The sequence below is a fragment of the Macrotis lagotis genome, chromosome 1 (genome assembly GCF_037893015.1).
Source record: "Macrotis lagotis isolate mMagLag1 chromosome 1, bilby.v1.9.chrom.fasta, whole genome shotgun sequence".
NCBI lineage: Eukaryota > Metazoa > Chordata > Mammalia > Peramelemorphia > Peramelidae > Macrotis > Macrotis lagotis.
The window spans coordinates 877008726-877032324 of NC_133658.1; the positions used below are offsets into that span (position 1 = coordinate 877008726).

Here is a 23599-nt window from a genome sequence, read left to right on the forward strand (position 1 = left end):
TTACATGTAATTGGGGGAAATTAGTATTCAAAAGAAAAAAGTCTCTCCCCATTCCAGTTCCTCCTCCAGAGACTAAAGTGATAGCTGATCTGCAATAATCTACATGTGAGGTGATCAGGACCTGCCTCAGAGTGTCAGAGGCGATAAAGGGGCATATTTGAGGAAGGTAAAATCAGATCTTGGCAACAGATGAAATATGATGGTGGGGGGGGTAAAAGAGAGTGAAGAATACAGGATGACTCCTAGCTTCTGATCCTGAGGGAATGGCAGAATAGTCTTGTCCTCTATAGTCATAGGAAAGATAGGAGGGAGAAAGGGTTTAGGGAGAAAGATAATAAGTTCAGTTTTGGACATATTGAGTTTAAGATGTCTGCTGGAATCTAGTTTGAGATGCCTAAAAGGCAGTTGAAGATGACAGATTGGAGTCCAACAGAGAGGTTAGGGCAGGACAGGTAAATTTGAGAATCACAGAGATAGTAATTAAATCCATGGGAGCTGATAAGATCACCAAGTGAAATCATATGGAGGGAGAAAAGAGAAGGGAGAAGAGAAGAGGTCCTAGGACAGAACCTATGCTTAGAGGGCATGATCTAGAAAAGAATCCAACAAAGGAGACAGAAATGGAGCAGTCAGATAGGCAGGAGGAAGAGTAATGTTCTGAAAATCCAGAGAGAACAGTATCAGAGAGAGACAGAGATACACACACACACACACACACACACACACACACACACACACAGAAAGGGAGAGAGAGAGAGAGAGAGAGAGAGAGAGAGAGAGAGAGAGAGAGAGAGAGAGAGAGAGAGAGAGAAGAGGTCAACAGTGTCAAAGATTGCAGAGATGTCAAGGAGAATGAGGATGGAGAAAAGGCCACTGGATGTGGCAATGAAGAGACAGCAGTTTAGGTCAAATGATGAAGTGGAGGTAGAGAGACCTTCCTCTTAATCTTTTGATTAAGAATAAAGATATCATATTGATCATTCCTCCCATCTACTACATAAAAGAGACCCACTTCTTTTACATATCTAACTGATTCTATAGATCAGCATAAGATGGTAGAAAGAATGCTGGCTTTGGAATCAGTTCAAATCACACCTCTGATATTTATTCTCTGTATGACTTTGGGCAAATCACATTATAGCATCCCTGCATTTCAGTTTCCCTATTTGTAAAATAAAGGTTTAGGCAAGATGACCTCTGAGAGACTTTATAGATGCATAATCTTGTTTTTGTTTTTAGGTTTTTGCAAGGCAATAGGATTGAGTGGCTTGCTCAAGGCCACACAGCTAGGTAATTATTAAGTACCCCAGGCTGCATTTGAACTCAGGTACTCCTGACTCCAGGGTCGGTGCTCTATCCATTGCGCCACCTGGCTGCTCCCTAGATCCTTAATCTTTCACAGTATTTCTCCTGGACAGATCTTTGTTGTGCGATGCAGTCTGTACATGTGCACCCTTCACTTCTCCATTGTTTTTTTGAGCAACCTTACAGTTATTCAGATTATGATATTCTGGGGCAGCTAGGCGGTGAAGTGGATAGAGTACTGGTCCTTAGTCAGGAGGACCTGAGTTCAAATATGGCCTCAGATACTTAATAATTACCTAGCTATGTGACCTTGGGCAAGCCACTTAACCTCATTGCCTTGCAAAAGCAAAAACAGGTTGTGATATTCTAGGACTTGTGGCTGCATTGCATCACTAGGAGTAGAGCAATTGGCCTTCATGTCTTTCATAAAGACATTGGGGCATCATTAAAAGTACTGCACTATTTTTACAAACGCAAACCAGTACAAACAGAGAAGAAAACAGGCCCAGTGAGGAAAAATGATTTGAATGAAGACACATAGTTAATTAGTGGCCATCAATACTATTATTCTCAGCCTCAGTTCAGTTCAGCCCTCCTTGGCTCCTATTAGGGCAACTTCCTCCAACCTTCTATCACTCTTATAGGAAAATCACATTATAGAACTGGAAAAGACCTGACTTCTTGATTGTGAGCTCCAATGACCTCAGAACCAAAGACCTCCTGTGAGCCAGCAGGTCTTTTTGAGAGGAAAGGGGACTACTGGGATCATGGGGTCTTGGGATCCTAGGACTTGAGACTAAGTGTGAGTGAATGAGTATTTTTTTTTTTTAGGTTTTTGCAAGGCAAACGGGGTTAAGTGGCTTGCCCAAGGCCACACAGCTAGATAATTATTAAGTGGCTGAGACCAGGTTTGAACCCAGGTACTCCTGACTCCAGGGCCGGTGCTTTATCCACTATTGCCACCTAGCTGCCCCATGAGTATTTTCTAAGTTCATACTGTATACAAAATACTAAAGATAGAAATTAAAGAGTCTTTTATTTCAAAGAGATCACATATTAAAAGGGGAAGACATAAAAGAGGTTTGAGTTATAAATGAGAAGATCCTTTGGGACCTCAGAGACCATCTATTTCAGGGGTGTTTAATCTGAGCTTCAATAAATTGCTTTTTTTTTTTTTTTTTACATATTTTTGTTATCATTTTTTTCTTTGCAATAGTATATATTTTATTTTATATATATAAAAACACACCAGACTGCCAATGAGACCCAGGACATACAAAAAGGTTTGGCACCTCTGATCTGGCCCAACCTCCTTGTATTACAGATGAGAAAACTGAGAGTGTGGGCAGATTCCATGTTTATGACCAGAAGAATCAGACTGGTGGGTGGCAAGAGGTCCACAAGATTCCCCACCAAGGCCCAGGACTAGTAATTGGGAAATGTTACTCAGATGACATAGATGATGTTAATTTGTGGTTTTCTGAATCACTATACAGCCTGCAGGAATGAGTTTCTATTTGAATTTGATATCTCTAGACTTTTCTCATCAAGGTAACTTCCTCCCACTAAAACTTATCTAAATCAGTCAATAATCAAGAAATATTTATTAAGCAGGTACTATTCTAAATCCTGTGCCTCCTTCTCTCTTCACTAAAGTAAAAACATTGGGTTTTAATCAGTTGGACTAGGGAAGGTCCTTCTTAGTCTCTTGTGATGGCTTTATTTTCATGGCATTCCCCCAGTTAGGATGGGTGTCCTTCAAGGTTTTGTTCTGGTCCCTTTTCTTTTCTTTAATCCCTCTCACTTTGGGATCTCTAACTCTATATATGATTCCCAGATTTATAGTTCCAGCTCTAGGATTCATCCGGATCTCTAATTTGGCATCATCAGTTGCTTCTTGGACACCTTGAACTGGATGTCCCCAACATGTCCCAATGGAACTCATTATCTTTTCCCAAAACCCTTTCCACACTTCCCTAGTACTCTCAAAGGGATCTGAGTCCCCTAGGCTTGCAACCCTGATGTTATTTTTTCTCCTTTCTTTTACTCAACCCATTCTGTCTAACATTGTCAGATCTACTTTGCCAACAAACATCTCCTATGTATACTCCCTCCACTCCTCTGCCACTGCCCCCATCTTGCTCCTGGTCCTCATCGTCTCACACCTGAACCACTGCAATAGTTGCTGTTGGGTCGGTCTGCCACTCCAACCTATCCTCTGTTCATTCAAAGTGATTTTCATAAGCACTGCTCTCACATTCTCCTAACCCCCAGTAAATTCCAGTGGCTCCTTATTAGCTCTAGATCAAAAATAAAACCCTGTTTGGCATTTTAAGCTCATCATAACCTAACCCCCTTCTACTTCTCCAGTTTTCTTGCACCTTCCTTCCTTCCTAGGATTCTCCAATCCTGTTGCTCTGGTTTCCTTGTTCATATGATACTTCCTTCCCCTTCTTCAATCTCACCTCTGACTCTGAGAATCTTCTGACTTAAGACTCAGGTCAAAGACCACTTTCTTCAGACTTTTCTCAGTGCCCCCAGCCATTAGTGCTTTCCCCATGTGATTACCAGCCACCTACTCTATATATCCCTAGAATCTAGCTAGTTATTTGCATGTTGTTTCCCCTTTATATTAATACAGTTAAGCAGTCATTTTTCGATTGGATCCAACTCTTTATGATCTGCCCTCCCCCTCCTCCCAATTTGGGGGTTTGTTGGCAAATATATTTAAGCATTTTGCCATTTTTCTTCTCCAGCTCATTTTACAGAGGAGGAAACTGAAGTAAACAGGTCAAGTGACTTGCCCAGGGTCATAAAGCTAGCTTAGATCTGAGGTCAAATTTGAACTCAGAAGATAATTTCCTGATTCCAAGATCAGTGGTGCCACCTAGTGTGGTAAGCCTTTAATAAATAGCAAATAATAGGTGCCTAATCAATGTAGATTGATTGATTGATTGACTGTTGAGTGTACAATAGGAGGAACCCTAAATTTCCTAGCTGTGACCTGGATTCAGCTAACTGATCAAAAGGTAATAGCAAGATTTTTCCAGATCCAAACTCTGACGATCACCTCTGGTTTCAAATAATTTTCACTAATTCTCTTGAGTAACCCTCCACCTTCTTTGATGCCTTGATTTTCTCTCCCACACTTGATTATACACTGTTGGGGAACTTACTAGGCCTCAGTTTATTATTCTGCACAATAAAAAAGTCAGACCAGGTGAGCTCTAAGGTCCTGACCTTCCATTCTGATGCAGAATCAGCAGGAAGAGCAGTGGATCTGGGTCCAGATGAACTGGGTTAGAATCCTGTCTCAGCTGTTTACAATCTGGGCAAGTGGTCTAACCTCTCTGGTCTACCTTCAGGTCTGAATTATATTATCCCTAAATCCCCTAGATCTAAAAGGATCAGGTAACAACAGGAGGCTTCAGCCCAGATAAATTGTAGGTATCTCCAGAAACCCCTCAAGGGAGATCCAAGTTGGAGACCGGTAGGTGGCGTGGTGGATAGAGCACTGGCCTTGGAGTCAGGAGGCCCTGAGTTCAAATGCGACCTCAGACTCTTACCTGTGTGGCCTTGGGCAAGCCACTTAACCCCACTGCCTTTCAAAAAAAAATAGTTCTTTGGTTCAAAGAAATCTCATTGGTAAACATTGTTTTGGGGCAGCCAGGTGGCATAGTGGATAAAGCACCAGCCCTGGAGTCAGGAGTACCTGGGTTCAAATCCAGCCTCAGACACTTAATAATTACCTAGCTGTGTGGCCTTGGGCAAGCCACTTAACCCCATTGCCTTGCAAAAAAAAAGAGAGAGAGATCCAAGTGCTAGGTTAGGGGACTAAGAGAATATCCAATATTCAAACCAGGCAGCCTGAGGAACAGGTGGTGAAAAAAAAGTGAGCTCTTTTCTAACAACCCCATCCATCCAGTTTCTGGCAAGGATGCCATCAAGTTGGAGACAGAGAGTTTGCCTATTGCTTAGAGAATTGCTTATCAAGATGTGGTACAAGAACGGAAGGACATGTTATTACTATGCTGTAAAAACTGCTTATGAGGAACACAGAGGAGCGTGAGAACACAGATGCAAAATGAAATCAGCAGACTGGGGAGGAAAGGAATATAATGATTACAACAATACAAATGAAAAGCACAATATGAGGAAATGGAATGCTGTATAATTATAATGAACAAGTTTAGACTTAGAAAAGAAATGGAAAAATGCATCTCCATCTTTCACCAGAGATATGAGGGCCTACATGTATAGAAGGGGGGCAGCTAGGTGACTCAGTGGCTCTGGCCCTGGAGTCAGGAGGATCTCAGTTCAAATCTATCTTTTAGACATGTAGAAATTGCATGACCCTGGACAAGTCACTTCACTCTGTGTGCCTCAGTTTCTTCCTCTCTACAATGAACTGGAGAAGGAAATGACAAACCACTCTGGTACATTTGCCCAAAAAGACCCAACTGGGGTCATGAAGGTTGTCAGATGTGACTGAAGAGACTGAACAACAACAGATATGAAATGTTGCCTAGGTTGTCAGATGGGATAGATGTGATGCAGTTCTGTTGGTTTTGCTGAGATATTGTATACACACATATACATATAAAACACAGCTATATAACTATATACATTAAATATATATATATATATATATATATATATATATACACACATATATTTTTTTTTTTAAATAAAAGAAGGACTTTCTGGGCTGGGAGAGGACAATTTGGAAATAACAAAAATTTTAAAAGAGCAGGATTATGATTCCTCTGGACTCCTGGAAGTAGCTCTACACTGTAACCCAGCTCAAAGTCAAAGGGTACATCAGCCAGGGACAATCTATTGGCTGAGCCTCCTGAAGCCTTGGATCTCTCCTCCATGTCCCCTATTTCTCCTAGTACCCCTAGAGATTATTCACTTTCTCAAAGAACACAAACTCCTTCATACTGGTTTTGCAGCACCCTTATGGTCTGTTTCTGCTGGTTTTTTTTCCCTTTACTGTTCAGTCTTCTCCATCTCATACCTTTAGAACAGGTCTGGAATTTTTTTTTATGAGTGATAGAAAATACATTGGGGAACAAACTATGTGGCTACCAAAAGACAGTGTGGTGTATTGGCTAGATATACATATGGACTTGGGTTCAACCCTTCTCTGAAGGATTTCCCAACTATGGACCTCCTTACCCTGAGACATTCATTTTCCCCTTTGACGTTCTCACTCTGGAACAGCCCTCCACCATATGGGTCCCTTTGTCCCCAGTGACTTCTGCAACATCCTTCTACTAGGTGGACCTTTTCTCCCCAGTGATTTCTCACTCTGAGGGCCTAACTATGCAGGCCCCTTTTTCCCCCTATTTTGGGAAGGGGCCCAGTCTAGTCCACTTTCATTCTTCTCTCCATTCTGTTTCTGAGTTTCAGGACTTAGACACTATGCCCCCCCCCCCCATCCACTCCAAACTCATTTCAGCTCCCTTTTACACATTGTCTTCCTCCATTAAAATGTAAGCCCCTTTCTTTCCTCTTATATTTGTAACTACAGGTACATAGTCAGCATTTAATAAATGCTTATTGCCTGAGTCATAGAGTTTGTTTTTTAATTTTTAAAAATTTATTTTAGGAAATGGGTTAAGTGACTTGCCCAAGGTCACACAACTAGGCAATTATTAAGTGTGAGGATAGATTTGAACTCAGGTCCTCCTGACTTCAGGGCCAGTGCTCTATCCACTGCACCACCCAGCTGCCCCCTGAGTCATAGATTTTGAGTAGGAAGGGATCTTAAAAGTCATCTAGTATATCACCACCAACCTCTCACCTCAAATTTTTAACAGATAAGGAAACTGAGGCCTAGAGAGGTTTAGGTGATTTGGCCAGTCATACTGGTAGCAAGTAAGTAGAGTCAAGATTCACATTTAGGTTCTCAAGGTTCAAACCTACCACTACACCATTTGATTTCCAATCCAATTCCAATCTGGATAGGAATCCTCTCTTGCCAGCCCCAACAAGATTTTTCTTGAACACATCTTGAAATAGCTTCTTCTTGAATACCTTCAATGATGGGGAACTCTCTGCTGTTAAGGGATGCTAAGGGGTCCCCCGAACTTGTAATTAACCTAGTTTTTACACAGATTTTTATGAAGTTGTGAATTCCTCTTGATACTATGTCATAACTTTACCCATTTTATTTTCAACTAGCTCTAATTTCCTAGGAAGAGATTTCTTTGCTGGGAGGAAATTGTCTTATGGTAATTTCCCTCAATAAAGGACCTAACTTCTTTGCTCATCCATTCATTCATTAAAAAAAAAAATCGAGGAAGAATTGTAGTAGAAAATGGGAAATGGGGGATAGAAAAAGAAAGGGATTTCTGGGTGGCCCACCCCTTTTATCCCCTTGCCACTGGAGGAGGATGAGGCAGGTGGCTCTCTTGAGCTCAGAAGTTCAAGATCATGTAAATATATGACCTCACTAAGGTGGTTACGAACATGGAGGGGGCCATGGTAGCAGATTACCAGGCTGCTCCACAAGGGGCAAAATGACCCAGTCAGATGCACAGACCAATGCTCCTGTGTTGATAAGCAGTGGGAATGGGTCATGAGATGCCCCTGCACTTTTAGTCTGGGTGAGATAGGGAGACTAGTCTTGAAAAATAATAATAAAAAAATATTTTTAGCAAAATTAAAAAAATTAAGGAAAAAATAGATTTCACCTAGTAAGGATCAATGAATAACAGAGATAACCTCAGGGATCTACTGGTGTCCAACAGAAATAAAAGAAGACTCCCCATAACATTGGGAGGGTCCCCTGTGGGAAACTTAGGGTGAACATGGACAAGAGTCGTCCAAGATGGGCAGGTGTGGTTGGATAGTGACCTCTGCCACAGGAGGGAATTCAAAATCAGCGAAATCACTAATCTATTTGACTGTATAATTTTCACTCCATGTTCCTTGTTTTGTCCTAGAAGACCAAGCAATGTGACAATCCTTCAAATTGAAGCCAATTCACTTGAACTCAGTGGTCATGTCTTCTCCTCCCTCCCTCCTCATGACCACTCCCACCACCAACTTCGCTTCTACAGTTTCTTCCATCTTTTCTTATTTTAGTGGGCCATACACAGGCTGTGGCTTCCCTCCCATCATCCCATCTTTCAATAGAACTGTACCTGTAGAAGTCATCCAAACAGTAGACTTCATTCTGCTCATCCAAGGCAAAGCTCTCATCTGCGATGCACCGGGAGCATACCACACAGGTGAAGCAGTCTGGGTGGAAGGTCTGGCCCAGAGCTCGGATGACATGTTCTAGGACCACAGTCTGGCATCGGCCACACTTTTCTAGAGTGTCCTGAGGGAAGAGGGCCACAGTTGAAGGAGGGGCAGCTCCCAGCGGGCAGCCCCTTTAAAAATCGAGGAGAGAGAAAGGGGCAGAAAAAGAACTTTGGGAGTCATTAGATTTAGAATTTGACTGATCTTATTATTTTACATATAGGGAAACTGAGGTCTGGAAAAAGACCAGGCTTTATGACTACAAGTCCAGTCCTCTTTCCATCATACTCCTATTCTGGGTTTATCTTTGGGGGTTTCCTGGATGCTGAAAAGAAAGGGTGAAATTATTATAAAATTCTACTTTCTATAGAAAAGACAAATATAAGGGGGCAGCTAGGTAGTGCAGTGGATAGAGCACCAGTCCTGGAGTCAGGAGGACCTGAGTCCAAATCTGGCCTCTGACACTTAATTATTACCTAGCTGTGTAACCTTGGGTAAGTCACATAACCCCATTTCCTTAAATAAAAAAAAAAGACAAATAGAATACTAACATGTAAAATTTACAAAGCACTTTTGTTTTTTTTTTTCAATCACAAAAATCTGCCTTTTCACATTCGCACCCAATCTTCCCCCCCATTACTAAAGAAAAACAAACTCCATTATAATTACAAGCATATATGGTCATTCCAAACAAATTTCCACATTAAACTTGTCTGGAAAAAATGTCACATAGCTCCTGATACTAGGAGGTGAGTAGCCTGATTCATCATCAGCCCTCTGGAATTGTGCAGATCATTCTGCTGATCAGAGTTCCTAAGTCTTTCATAGTTCTTTGTCTTTACAACAATGCTGTCCTAGAAGTTGTGCTCCTGGCTCTGCTCACTTCTCCCATCATCCAATTATACAAGTCTTCCCAGAGTTCTCTGAAACCATCCCCTTCATCATTCCTTCCAGCACAAAACTAGTCCATCATATTTATAAATCATAACTTGTTCAACTATTTCCCAACTGAGGAAAACCCCCTCAAATTTCCATTCTTTGCTGTCTAAAAAAGTGATAAATAAATTGTTTTGCCTAGGGCTAATCCCTCCCTTGGTCTGCCCTTCTAATTCCCTTCCCCACTTTTCCTTCCTTCCTTTTCTGTGGAATGAAATGTGTTTCTGATGAAATGTATTACCTCACTGTGTGTGTTTGTGTGTGTGTGTGTATGTGTTCTTCCTTTAACCAGTTCAGATGAGTCAGCTGCTCCTCCCATTCTTTGTATGTGTTTGTATGTATCTATCGGTGGTCCATAATTATGAAATCGTTTTCCCTAATCTTTCTTTTCCTTCCCTTCCCCACCAGCCCATGCCTATTTCTCTTTCCTCTTCTTTCCATTCTTCTTATCAAACCATAACAAAACCACACCAGGGTCATACAAAGTACTTTACAAATTTTAAATTATTTAGGCCTCATAACAGTGCTGCAAAGGAGATGCTGTTATTAAATCCATTTCATAGAGGAGCCATCTAATCAAAGCCCCGATGAGCAGCAGGAATCCTTACAACACTGCCAACAAATGATCCCGTGGGCTCTTCTAGAAGGCCTTCAGAGAACATTGCATCAATTCAGACTTACAGTCCTTCTAAATGGGGTCTCTCCTCAGGGCCCCTCCAGATCCTTCCTGGCTCTCTCACCTTGAACTCATCTGAAACTGTAGCTCCTTTCTTCTCCCCTAATCCTTCCTCCCCACTCCCCTTCCCCATTCTCCAAGCTGTCATGGTTCAAGGACAAGAAAGTTGGATTCAAAGTCAGAGAACCTGGGTTGGACTGGCCCCTCCTACTTAACTTCTCTGGACTTCAGTTTCCCCATTTGTAAAATGAGGGGGTAGGACTCTTAGAGTGTCCTCGAAGGTCCCTTCAAGTTCTAAATTGATGATCTCATCATTCTTCTGCTTTTTTTCCTCCTTTCTTCCTTCTGCTGCCCTCCCCAGGGGCTGACCAGGTAACACTTACGTGATAGCAGGACTCACAGAGGGGCCGTCCATCCTTTTGATAGAAGCGCTGACCTGCCAACTGTCGGTGGCAGGTCCGGCATGTGAAACACTGGGCGTGGTACTGCCTCCTCATTGCTTCCACAGCCAGCTCCCGAGGGGACACTACTTTGTGGCAGAAGGCACAGATGTCTGCGGGGTGGGACAAAGGGAGGGTCAGGAGCCCGTCCTGAGTGAACACAAAATCTTTCCCTATACACTAGAGTACCATTCCTTAAAGAACCTGACAGTGTTCTAGGTAGGGCAAAAAAAAAAATCAATTCACATTATACTAGTGCTTTTTGAGTATGAAGAATTAATAACCATAAAGAGAGAACCAGGGAATCTGGGTGGTACAGTGGATAGAGCACTGGCACTGGAGTCAGAAGGACCTGAATTCAAATGCAGTCTCAGATCCTAAATAATTGCCTAACTGTGTGACTTTGGGTAAGTTACTTAGCCCCATTGCCTTAAATAAATAAAAAAAAAATTAAAAAAGAGAACCACTGATGTAGATGAGCAGAGAGGACCCTAGGTGGTCTAGCAGAAAGACACTTGGGTTCAGTTGGAAGGCACAACTTTTGCTCCTTGGGCAAGTCTTCTATGTGGGCAACAACTTCCTCCACTATACGATGAAGGAGCTGGAATGAACAAGACCTAAATCTAATGTGGCTCTAGACTGATGAACCCGTCTGAAGACTTAAGGCCTTCCTGGCTGAGGGAGCCTTTACTGCAGTTTTCTTAGGGGAGTGTGTCATATACTTTGCCAGGTTGGAATTACTGGAAAAATAGAGAATGAAGAGAAATTATTAAATTGGAGCATCCTTAGAACAGAGACTATCAAAGCTGGGAGGGCCCTTAGAACACAGAATGTCAGAATTGGGAGGGAGCTTAGAACATAGAATGTCAGAGTTGTGAGGCCTAGAGAACACAAGATGTCAGAGTTGGGGGGTCTTTAGAACACAGGATGTCAGAGTTGGGAGGGCTCTCACAACATGGAATATCAGAGTCAGAAGGGACTTTAGAACTTAGAATATCAGGGATGGAAAGGATCTTAGGAATCAGCCCAACACAATCATTTTTTGAGAAGGAAGACTGAAGCCCAGGTCAGAGAAGGGACTTGACAGTGGAAAAGGCAGTCATGGACTCTAATTCTCCTAACCCGTGATCCTTAGGCTAAGAAACAGAAGGGTTTTTCAGGCCTGATTTGCCTGGAGAAAGATAAGTACACCCCCTCCTCCTTGTTTCCAGTACCCCAAGCTATCCCAATACAGAGAGGGAAAGCTCTCAGGACTTCAATGCCCTCTACCTCTACCTGTGAGAATACCTGTAGTCTCCTCCCTCTCAGGGATGCGTTCCAGCTCTTTAGGAGGTGGCGGCAGCTCTTCTTCTATTCCCTTGAGGTGACTGGGTCGAGGCTTGAGCTGGCGGGGCTCAGGTAGGGCCTATAATGGAGACAAAAAGGAATAAACCAGTCCCCATAAGGATAGAGACATGTCCTTAACACTGTCACTGGAAGGGCCTTGTGTCTTGCCTCATTGTCCTTGGCATCTTGGCAGTGATCCTATTGGGTCAGTGTCATCTCCATTTTATAGATGAGAAAATAGAGGCCTGGGGGTAAGGGGGAAAAAGGACTTCTCAAGATAATAGGGCCATTTGGTGGCAGAATCAGGACTAGAACCCAGGTTTTTTCCCCTGCTCTCAGTCCCAGGCTCTTCCCATAAATACCACAGCGATTACTTCAAATTCTCAAGAAATTGCTCAAGACCTGGCTTTCCCCTGAGCATTTTGGCCTTTGGCCTGAGCCCTCTTCAGTAGACAAACAGGAATTTCTCCCCCCTCCATTCTCTGACCCCTTTGGCCTACACACACGAGCTAAAGCATCTTGGTTTTCCTAGGATGGGCTGGGAAACCAACTGGTTCTTCTCTCTGCTGAGGACAAAGTAAGAGAAATGGATTTTGTAGCATCACAGAACATGTCACAACAGAGCTGGAAGGGACTCGAGGACAGAGAATTGCCGGAATTTCATAATTGGAAGGGATACAGCAGTCAGTGAACATTGGAGTGGACAAGAAGTCATCTGATTGCAGCCTGTTCAGGGAGGGGATCCTGCTCCCCAGGGAGGCACTAATACCACTCTGGGGCAGCTCTAAGGGAAGGATTTCCTGGCATCTAGCTTCAGTCTCTCTGCCCAGCTTCATCTCCATTGGCTCTCCATTATGGTCTCTGGGCCAAACAAGGCTCAGCCTTCTTCAAAGACTTGAAGATTTTATTTATTTTGAGTTTTACAATTTTCCCCCTAATCTTACTTCCCTCTCCCCATCCCCCACAGAAGGCAATTTGCCAGTCTTTACATTGTTTTCATGGTATACATTGAAGAGGATTTAAAGAAACTTTTGAAAACATCAGAGCTGAAGGAGACCTTAGAATGGGGATCTAAACCTGGGGGCCAGAATGTTAAATCTGGGAGGACCCTTAGAACCCAGGATGTCAGAGCTTCGAGGGGTCTTAGAACACAGAATATCAGAGCTGGGAGGACCCTTAGAACACCCAATGTCAGAGCTGGGAGGACCCTTAGAACACATGGTATCAGAGCCGGGAGGGATCTTAGCACACAGATTGTCAGAGCTGAAGGAACTTTAGGGATAATTTATTCCACCTGCTTCTTTTGCAGATTAAGAAACAGAGGGTTCCTCTTTCTCATAGAATGTTCTGGGCAGACATGAAAAATGTTTTCCAAATAATGAGAATTGTGGTTTGGTGGAAAGAAACTGGACCAAAGAGTCAAGAGGGGGTTTGAGTCCCGGATTATGCTTACAAGCTATTTGACTTTGAGCAAGTAATTTCATATCTTTTGGCCTCAGTTTCTTCATCTATTAAACGGGGATAAAAATATTTGTCTCACCACAAACTTCCCTGGATCATTGTAAATATGAAATGAAGTAAGGATATAAACTGCTTGATAAGCAGGAAGTGTGAGTGATTCATCATCATCATAATCATTATGATTACTATTACTAATATTATCACTCTTACTATTATTATTATTGTTGTTATTATTAGATAATGGAAAGAATGCCAGGGAATGGCATGGGCTCTCCTTCTTTGGGACCTTTGTAGGCTTTTATAAACACAGTTCTTTCATTCATTAAGGCTTTACAAGATCCCTGAAGGTTAAGGATTCCCCATCTCCTTCTTGACTTCTAACCTTGCCCACTCACATTCTCCCTAACTAGGCATCTGGGGAGGCAGGGAGGGTGCTGAGCTGCCTAGGGCTTAGGTACCTGTGGAGGTGGAGGTGGAGGGACCACATGCAGCTGCTGCAAGTCTTCTGAGAGTGAATCTCCAACCTGGTAGAGATTTTCCTCATCTGAGATTGGTGGAGGGGGTGGTGGAGGAGGGAGGAGATCCACATCAGGAAAGCTGTCCTCAGGATATGGGGCTGGAGGAGGGAGGGCTGAGCCTGCAAGTGGAAGAAAGAATGGTATGGAGCTAAGACCCTTGTGGGACCAGGTTAACATCTAGTGAGATGAAAAGACGGTGCAGATTGTCTTGGATAGCTCCTACCCACACTAGGTATCTCATGCCACCAAGGCCTTCCCTGGCACCAGACCTCTTTCTCTTCCTCTCAAATCCCACTCCCCAATTCCAATCGGGGTCTTGATCTCTGAATAGTGAATCTGAAGAGATAATATCATCTTAGAACATAGAATGTCAGAACTAGAAAAAGGCATTAGAATACAGGATGTCAGAGCTGAGAGAGTATTAGAACACAGAATGTCAGAGCTGGGAAAGTCTTAGAACATAGAATGTCAGAGCTTGGAGGACCCTTAGAACACAGAATGTCAGAGCTGGGAGGGTCTTAAAACAGAGAATATCAGAGCAGGGAGAGTCTTAGAACACTGAATGTCAGAGCTGGGAAGACCATAGTACACAGAATGCACAGATCATTTTATTAAAGAGCAAACGAAGGACCAGAAAGAACCTAGTTGGAAGGACTTTGCCAAGAGTACCCAGAACAGAAAAGGGCAGAGCTGCAGAGCGCTAGAGCGGGGGGGGGGCAGAGGCCCCAGAATCCTCCGAGGCTCCAGGGATGGAGGGAAGGAGAAGGATGAACAGGATCAAGTTAGTGGTCACCCAGAACCTCCCTCCTTTGTTTCCTAACAATTACCCCAGTAGTAATTAGTACCAGGGAGCCCCTCTCCCAACTACAGGCCCAGCATCTGCCAGCTTACCACAACAATGGTGGGTAATAGCTGTGGGAACAAATGCCAGTGGGTGAATGGATCACCAGTTTACCTCCTGAGCCAGAAACATGGGCAGGACCAGGAAATCACAGCCCAGTGAAAAAACTGGCAAGGAGGGAGCCACCCGGGCCGCCTGCTGCTATTAACCAGGGCTTGGGCTACTGCCAGTCTTGAAGCAGTGTCAGGCTGCCCCAAGGGGGCATGGGGCCTTGACATCATGACAGCCTTGATTTAGGAGCCCTGGAGGGAGGACAACCATGGGGACTGGCTGCCCAATTCTATCTTTGCTTTTATGATGTCACCAAGAATGTCCTCACTGCAAGCCCAGACCTTCCCCCCAAAAATCCCTTCCCCCTAAGAGCTCCCCCCAATTTATAGGACTACAGATCTAGATCTGGAGGGGACTTCTGGGACCAACTGGCCCAGGGAGATGAGGGATTTGCCCAAGGTCATATTAGTCACGAGCATTAGAGGTTTGAATTGAGGTCTTCTCTGATTTGAGAGCAACTGATCTTTTCACTGTAGTAGATCTCTTGGCAATTTTGATTTTAGAGCTAGAGACCACCTAGTGCATAAGCCCCATTTTACAGATGAAGAGATTGAGGCCCAGAGAGGGGAAGGAACCTGACAGCCAGGATCACCCAGCTAAGTGGCTCAATCTGGCCCTGGAAGAAGATCAAAACTATTCTAATAACCTCTACACTAATCTCCCTGCCTTAGGCAGCTATGTGGGGGTCACAATGCTGGAAAGGAGGCAGGAAGCCTCATCTTTCTGAGTTCAAATCCAGCCTCAGACACCTACTAACTGCATAAGCCTGCACAAGTCACTTAACGCAGTTTGTCTCAGTTTCCTCGTCTGTAAAACAAGCTGGGAAAGGATGTGGCAGTATCTCTGCCAAGAAAATCCCAAGTGGGGTGATGAATAGTCAGAAATGACTGAAAAACAATCAACTGAAAATAGCTTCATGGACTAAATGGCTAAATGAATATATTGTAGAAGAATTGGAATTGGGAAACCCAGGTTCAAATCCTGTATATATCATACTTACAAACTATTGTCACTTTTGTCAAGTCCTTTAAGTCTCAACTGTCTCATTTGTGAAATAGGGATGAAAATAATTCACTCCTGGGCGGCTAGGTGGCACAGTGGATAGAGCACCAGCCCTGAAGTCAGGAGGACCTGAGTTCAAATTCGACCTCAGACACTTAATAATTACCTAGCTGTGTGGCCTTGGGCAAGCCACTTAACCCCACTGCCTTACAAAAAAAAAAAAAAAGGAAAAAAAAGTCACTCCTTCCTCATAAGGCTGTGAGGATCAAATAAGATGGCAATACAAAACTTTTTATCCACATGCAAATTATTCTTCTTATGGAGGAAAGAGCTTGGGATGAGGCTATGATTAGAGAAGCCTCTGCTGAATTTCCTAAGGTGCTGACCATAGAAGTGACCAGAGACTGTCCAGAAGGCCTTCTGCTTGTGACTCCTGGGGACCCCTCCATATATGCCCCGCCATTCACACATAATACAGACACAACACAAAGCCTCATATACACTCACACACCAATCCCCCTGGCAGCCCCTGGCTCTGTCGCCGGCATTTTCCACTCTGGTGTCTGTGGCTTTGGGCAGCTGCTCAGGCTGGGCCCAGAGACCCCACTGGGGAGGGTGAAGAGCCCCCCCCCCCTTGCCCAGGCATCTGAAGAAAAGCCAGGGCACAGCTGCTCTCTCCAGAAAGTCCTTGCCAAACTCCTCTCCCTGTCATTCACCCAGCTGCTGTCCTACATGTCTCTCAGGAATTTCCTAGGCTACTTCTCTCTGGTTTTCCTCCCATCCCTCACTTCCAATTAGTCCTTTAGAAAACATCTAGTGGATGTCTGTCTCCCCATCACCTCCAAAGGATGAAGTACCCAGAAAATACAGAATAATGGAATTGGAAAGTTGATGGAGACCCATGTGGGGCTCCCCATTCTGAAATGAATCACCATGCTAGTATCTCCAACAAGTGGTCATTTAAAACCTCTGCTTGGTGCTGTCTGTCTCTCCAAGCTGTCCATTCCACCTTCTCATTTTAGGAGTCTTTTCTTGATAATAGGCCTCAATCTGTCTTCTTGCAATTTCTACACATTGCTCCTGATTATTCTCTGTACCCAGATAGAATATGTCTAATCATTCAAAAAAACTCATATCTATGAAAGAGCCAACTTGGGAGAGCTGATTGTTAAATTTTCTTTTTTTGGGGGGAGGAGACAATAGGAAATAGGATTAAATGATCTGGAGAAGGAAATGGCAAACTGCTTCAGGATCTTTGCCAAAAAAAAAAAACATTTTTTTTTTCAGTTGTATCTGACTCTACGTGACCTCATTAGGGGTTTTCTTGGCGGAGATCCTGGAACAGTTTGTGGGGTTTTCTGATTTTATCTATCTACCTAGTAGATAGAGGGATGGACCTAAGTCTATCCAGGAAGCTCAGATACTTACTAACTGTGTGACCCTGGGCAAATCACATTACCTCCACCTCCCTGTTTCCTCATCTGTAAAATAGGGATAATTACAGCAGGGTTGTTGTGAGGAATCAATGAAGTATTTGTAAATGAGATGTTCCCTCCCTCCCATAGCATCCACTAAATTCTTGCTGATTGCTCGATGTTGTCTAGCTCTTAGTCCCAGAATTCCTCTCTGCCATGTCTGCTTGCTTCCTTGCCCCAGATTCTGTCTTACCTCCATTAAGTAGAACTGGTGGGGGTGGTGCTGTTGGAATGTTGGTGACCCGAGGGTCCTGTCTGTTCACTAGAAAGTCACTGGGGGGCTTCTTGGCCAGGACAGGCTCCCGACCCTGATTGGCTCGACTGGAGCAGGCTGCCTGCCTGGCCTCGGCCACCACTGCTGTGTTCCGGCGAGGCGGGGTCAGGGTGATGAAGATGGAGGATGCCATCCTCTTCTCAGGCTTTGAGGCCATCATCTTTCCCACTTTTCTCTCAGAGTGAGGCTAAAGGAAAGAGAAGAGATGATGGTCTAGGACTCAGGAACCAGCCTGTCTCTGTTCTCATTCCTTCCCACTTAAAATTTTTTTTAATTAAAAAAATTTGTTTATTTTTAATCTTTTCATCCATATGCATATGTATCTTTTTAAGTTACAAAATTTTCTTTCACCCTCCCCCTCGGCAGGCAACAGTCAGGTTAGCATTTTTGATAAACATATTTACAGATTAGTCATTTTCAGTATGAGAAATTAGGGAAAGAGATATATAAGAGATCATTTTTATAAAGTGTTCATCAGATTTTGAAGGGTTTTTTTTGGTTTGGTTTGGTTTTTCTTCCTCTGGATGGGGATAGCATTGTCCATAACAAGTCTCCCAGTGTTTTCCTAACTCTCTGAACTGCTGAGAGGAGCTGCAGCTATCAAGGTTGATCATCTCACAATTAATGTGGTTGATGTGTACATTGTTCTCTGGGTTCTGCTCCCTTCGCTCAGCATCAGATCCTGTAAGTCATTTCATGAGTCTCTAGAGTCTGACCATTGATGGTTTCTTATAGAACAATAGTATTCCATAGTATTCATGTACCATAACTTGTTTAGCCATTTCCCAATTGATAGGCATCTCCTCAATTTCCAATTTTTTGCCACTACAAAAAGAGCTGCTATGACCAGATCTGATTAACACCTCTGTGTGGTCATGAGACTCTTATGCTCAGTAACCTTCCATGGCTCCCTCTTGCCAGGGGCATAAAGGACAGACTCCTGGTCCTGGCATTCAAGTACTTACCTTCAATGATTAGGGTGGTAGTGAATATCAAATGTGAGCTTATTTGGTAAGAATTTAGCCTTTCTTTCTTCCTCTCTTCCCTGCTTCCTTCCTTCTTCCTTTCTTTCCTTCTTCCCATCCTTCCATCTCTCCTTCATTTCTTTTGCTTCTTCCCTCCCTTCCTGCCTTCCTCTCTTCCTCCTTTTTCCCTCCTTTCCTCCCTTCTCTTCCTCTTTCTTTCCATCCTTCCTGACTTCCTTTCTTCCTTCTCTCCTTTCCCTGTTTTTTCTTACACTCCTTTCTTTCTTCCTCCTTCCCTCCTCCCCTCCCTCTCTTCCTTCTTTCTTTCCTTCCTTCCTGCCTTCTTTCTTCTCTCCCTTCCCTCTACTCCTTCCTTCCTCCTTTTCTTTTTCCCTCTCTTCTTCCTTCAGTCCTCCCACAATCTGACTCCAATCCACCCACCCAGTCTTATCTCATAGTAACAACCCCTCCCATATTTTATGTTCTGGAGGAACTAATTTTTTCCACTCCCTACTCTTGTCCTGCCCTTTTCTGTCTTTCAGTGCCTCCTTCCTCCCATGTGTTGAATTCCATTCCTTCTGTCAAGGCCCAAACCTTGAGATGCTGCCTCCTCTGTGAAGCCTTCCCTGATCATCCTGACTTTCCATTTCCCTTCTTACATTCTATCTTCTAACATGCTTGGGTTCTAGCTCATTAGACCATAAGCTACTTCTGAGGGTAGGAACTTTGTCATTTTTTTTTCCACTTTAGAAACAACACACACCAACAAGAAGTATAATGCTTAGGAGAGTGATGAAGAGAGGGGTTAGACCCACTATTTTCCTGGTAGAACTCCCTGGAAAAGAAGTTCTTTCTGCAGCAGGGTCAGGAACATCCAGCTCAAGGGCAGTATAAGGCCTGCAAAATCATTTGGTCTAATTCTGTCAAGAGAACTGCAGGTGGGAGGCAAAATTCACTAAATCCAGAAGTTTTTTAGGGATGAATTAATTGAATGTTTTACCAAATATAGCAGGCTATTTTTTTTTTTTTGCAAGGCAAATGGGGTTAAATGGCTTGCCCAAGGCCACACAGCTAGGTCATTATTAAGTGTCTGAGACCGGATTTAAACTCAGGTACTCCTGACTCCAGGGCTGGTGGGCTAATTTTTAAGTAGGTAATTTTGGATGGCCTGTGGATAATGTTATAAATATCCAAGTGGCCTTTGGCAGAAAAAAGATTCTCCACCTCTGTTCTACAGACACATGTTGGCCCCTTCTCAATAACTCAACATCTAACCTGTGCTTAGTAAACATTTATTGGGTTGATTTCAATTCTTCCGCTTTCAGGATGATAGCAGTCTTGCTCCAGGAGAACCCAGGCTTCAAGCTACACCCACAAGGTGTCATACATGCCTGCACATGTACGAACAACTCAAGCTCTGATGGCTTCCAAAGAAGACAGAAGACCTTCCTCAGAGGAGACAGAAGTATCTCTCCTTCAAAACTCCTGCCCTCTGATGCACAGCTAACCACGTTGCCAGTGGGAGCCTTGATTTTTTTCTCTGTAAAATGGAAATGATACTACCAGCATTGCCTGTCCTATAGGGTTGTTAGACTTGCAAACACTGGATAAACTGAAGAAGATCCAACTTAAATGTGAGCCAGGACGTTCAATATAATAAACTGTGAAATGACCCATGGGATACTTGATGCTAGAGCTAAATAGTATAGTTCCTCCTCAAAAAAATTTGAAAGAGATGTAGAGTAGTTTAAAAAAAAAGCAAAAAATAACTAACCACTGACTTTAGAGTCAGAAAGCATGGGTTCAAACCCCAGGTCTAGACAGAATCCCTAGATGGACAAGTTTCTTAGTCCTGTTGGCTTCAGTTTCCTTATCTGTAAAATGAGCTGGAGAAGGAAATGACCAACCAGTCTAGTTTCTCTGCCAAAAATAACCCTAATGGTCACAAAGATTGGGACATGACAGAAATGACTGAACAATGACAAATGACCTTTTTTTCCCCTCTTGTGTCTCATTTTTCTCATTTGTAAAATGAAGGAGTTGGATTTTTTTTTTTGGCACTCTGGTTGCTTAGTGGTACAGTAGATAAACTGCTAGACCTGAAGTCAAAAACCTGAGTTCAAATCCAGTCTCAGGCATTTACTAACTGTGTTACCCTGGGCAAGTCACTTAACCTCTATCTGCCTTGGTTCCCTCATCTGTAAAATGGAAATAATGATGGCACTTATGTTCCAGCGCTGTTGTGAAGCTCACATGAGATAATAATTATGATATGCTTTCCAATCCCTAAAGTTTTATATAAGGGCTATTATTATTCCCAGAATAATTTTTTAACATTCATAATGTAGAAAAATGCTAAATTTCAATTAGAAATTCACTCATGAACTCTAGAATCTTCTGAACTAGAAGATGTCTAAAATCCTTTTAGCTCTGATAGTTTATATTCCTGGTTAAAACAGTCTATGTTTTCTATATGTTCTTTCTAATTCTAATTTTCTATGTTTTCAGGCCCTTTCCTGCTCTAGCAATTTATATTCTGAGATTCCTTTCAATCCTACGTCAATTATGATCATAAAGAAAAGGGGTGTAGTAGTGGTAGTCAGGGGAGGCGTCCAGTTTGCCATTGTAAAAAAAAAAATGCATGATGGGAACTCCCCAATACAGACTATGAATCAGCTCTCATTATATAGATAAATTATAGGGAGTTGTTCAAGATAAGTAGAAGTCAAATGACTTCCCCAAGGTCAAACGGCTAAGTAAAGGACACAGGCAGGCTCTGAAGTCAGGTCTTCTCTATTGTTCCAATCCCCCAAGACTCTATTATTGGGGTAGTTAGGTGGTGCAATAATGGATAGAGCACCAGCACTGGAGAATCTGAGTTCAAACATGGTCTCAGGTACTTGTGTGACCCTGGGCAAGTACTTAATCCTAATTGCCTCAAAAAAAAAGATTCTATTATCAGTTCAAATGGTTGGGGTAGAGGAAGAGATACATGAATTATTATTTTCTTTGATTTATTCATTCTCATCCTCAGGGGCAGAGAATTTCTGAAATACCTCTGTCCCCCCCCACCCCTTTCCTTTGCTTTCCCAAAGAATGAAACAGAGGCCAAGAGTTCCATTTGGTAAACTAACCAACTGAGCTTTTGAGAAGTCCTTGAAGGACCAGGATGTGGGAATAGAAGCAGGAACCCTGCCCCCTGTCCATTCTACCTGCTGTCTCAAATGGAGCAAAGGGCAGCCGCTCCCTGCTCACCACATTAATGATTATCTCTCCCATCAAGGATCCCAGAAGAACGGACTCTTCTGTCTGGACAAAGAAGCCCAGCCTTCCCCATCCTCCCAACACAACCAACAACATATACCCAAGAACAGATGCCCACTTAACTCCAACCCTGCCCAAGGATCCCCACCCTAGACTTACCAACTTTTCCAGGGCTCAGCAAACCGGCTCTTGGTCTTTCTGGTCAGTGATGTTCTGCTGAGGAGATTCCAATGGTCTAAGATTAGTTGGGAGATGGCAATCAGGGTTCAGGAAGACATTCTTTTTTTAAATTAATTTTTATTAAAGGTATTATTTGAGTTTTACAATTTCCCCCCCAATCTTACTTCCCTCCCCCCACCCCCACCCCCCACGGAAAGCAATCTGAGGAAGACATTCTAAGGGAGAAAGTGAACAGATGATGGAAATAGCTGGTTGCTGGACAGTGACCCCAGGAATCACCTTTATCTAGGGACTTCCACTGGCCCAGGTCCTAGAAATTCCAAGAGTTAGGAATTATAGGAGTTCTTCCAATGTAAGCACAAAACACCAGAATCAATAGGAACTTGGAGACTACCTAGTCCCCCTAAACAAAATTCCTCTTAATACATCCTTGATCCATGGCTAGATCACTGGCCCTGAAGTCAGGAGGACCTGAGTTCAAATCCGGCCTCAGACACTTTCTAATTACCTAGCTGTGTGGCCTTGGGCAAGTCACTTAACCCCAGTGCCTTGACAAGTCAAAGAACCTGGATTCAAATCCTACTTCCCAGTTTTATAAGGGAGGTTAATTTCAATCTCAGGCTAAGTGATTCATCCCCAGTCTCTGTCTGTCCCCCCCTCTCCTTCTCTTCTCTCTCTCTTTTCTTCTCTCTCTCTCTCCCTTAACCTTTTTCTCTGTCTCCCTCCTTCTCCCACTTCTTCTCTTTCTCTCTCTCCCTCTCTTTTCCTCCTCCCTCTTTTTTCTTCTCTTTCCCTCTCCTTCTCCTCCTTCTCTTCCTCCTCCTCTCCTCCTCCTCCTTCTCTTTCTCTCTGTCTGTGTTTCTCTTTGTCTGTCTGTCTCCAGCTAGCAAATACCTCAACCTAGAATCTGACTGAGGTATCTTAATATATCTTAGCTTCAAGGCCAACATTCTTACTATGGAAGGGAGAAAGGATGGACAGAAGGAGGAAGGAAGGAAGGAAGGAAGGAAGGAAGGAAGGAAGGAAGGAAGGAAGGAAGGAAGGAAGGAAGGAAGGAAGGAAAGAAGGAAGGAGGGAGGGAAGGAAGGAAGGAGGGAGGGAGGGAGGGAGGAAGGAAGGAGGGAGGGAGGAAGGAAGGAAGGAAGGAAGGAAGGAAAGAAAGAAGGAAGGAGGGAGGGAGGGAGGAAGGAAGGAAGGAAGGAAGGAAGGAAGGAAAGAAAGAAGGAAGGAGGGAGGGAGGGAGGAAGGGAAGGAAGGAAGGAAGGAAGGAGGGAGGGAAGGAAGGAAGGAAGGAAGGAAACAACTACTTCTAGCTGGCACTGTGCTGAGTAAGCACTTTCCCCAAACTCTCAAACTGGTCACTCTGGCCTCAGAAGGGCCTAATCTATTTTGGTTGGAGGTGTGGGTCTCCACGTGGGGTCAGTGTTACATGAGGACCTAGTCCAGTGGGCGACTTCGAAGGAAGGAACTCTCTGGCCCCAGGGAAACTTTTCAAGCATGGGCCCTGTGTGTGTGGTGAAATTGGAGTGGAAGGAAACTTAAACCCAGAACAGCAGGATTAGACTGGAGCC

At 43.5% G+C, this 23599-nt stretch overlaps 1 protein-coding gene across 4 annotated transcripts in view; it reads right to left on the reverse strand.

Annotated features, from left to right (window-relative positions):
• FBLIM1 (filamin binding LIM protein 1) overlaps positions 1-23599 on the reverse strand; it is a 43022-nt gene that overhangs the window by 14641 nt on the left and 4782 nt on the right. Inside the window, exons 2-7 of one of the 4 annotated variants that reach the window (XM_074218361.1) lie at positions 22008-22061; positions 17539-17806; positions 13857-14035; positions 11887-12016; positions 10555-10724; positions 8460-8638 (exon numbers count right to left, since the gene is read on the reverse strand). In XM_074218361.1, coding sequence (XP_074074462.1) covers positions 8460-8638; positions 10555-10724; positions 11887-12016; positions 13857-14035; positions 17539-17779 — 899 coding nt within the window. In that variant the 5' untranslated portion in view covers positions 17780-17806; positions 22008-22061. Of the gene's footprint in view, positions 1-8459; positions 8639-10554; positions 10725-11886; positions 12017-13856; positions 14036-17538; positions 17807-22007; positions 22084-23599 lie in introns of all 4 variants that reach the window. The other 3 variants (XM_074218360.1, XM_074218359.1, XM_074218362.1) reach the window with 3 other exon arrangements.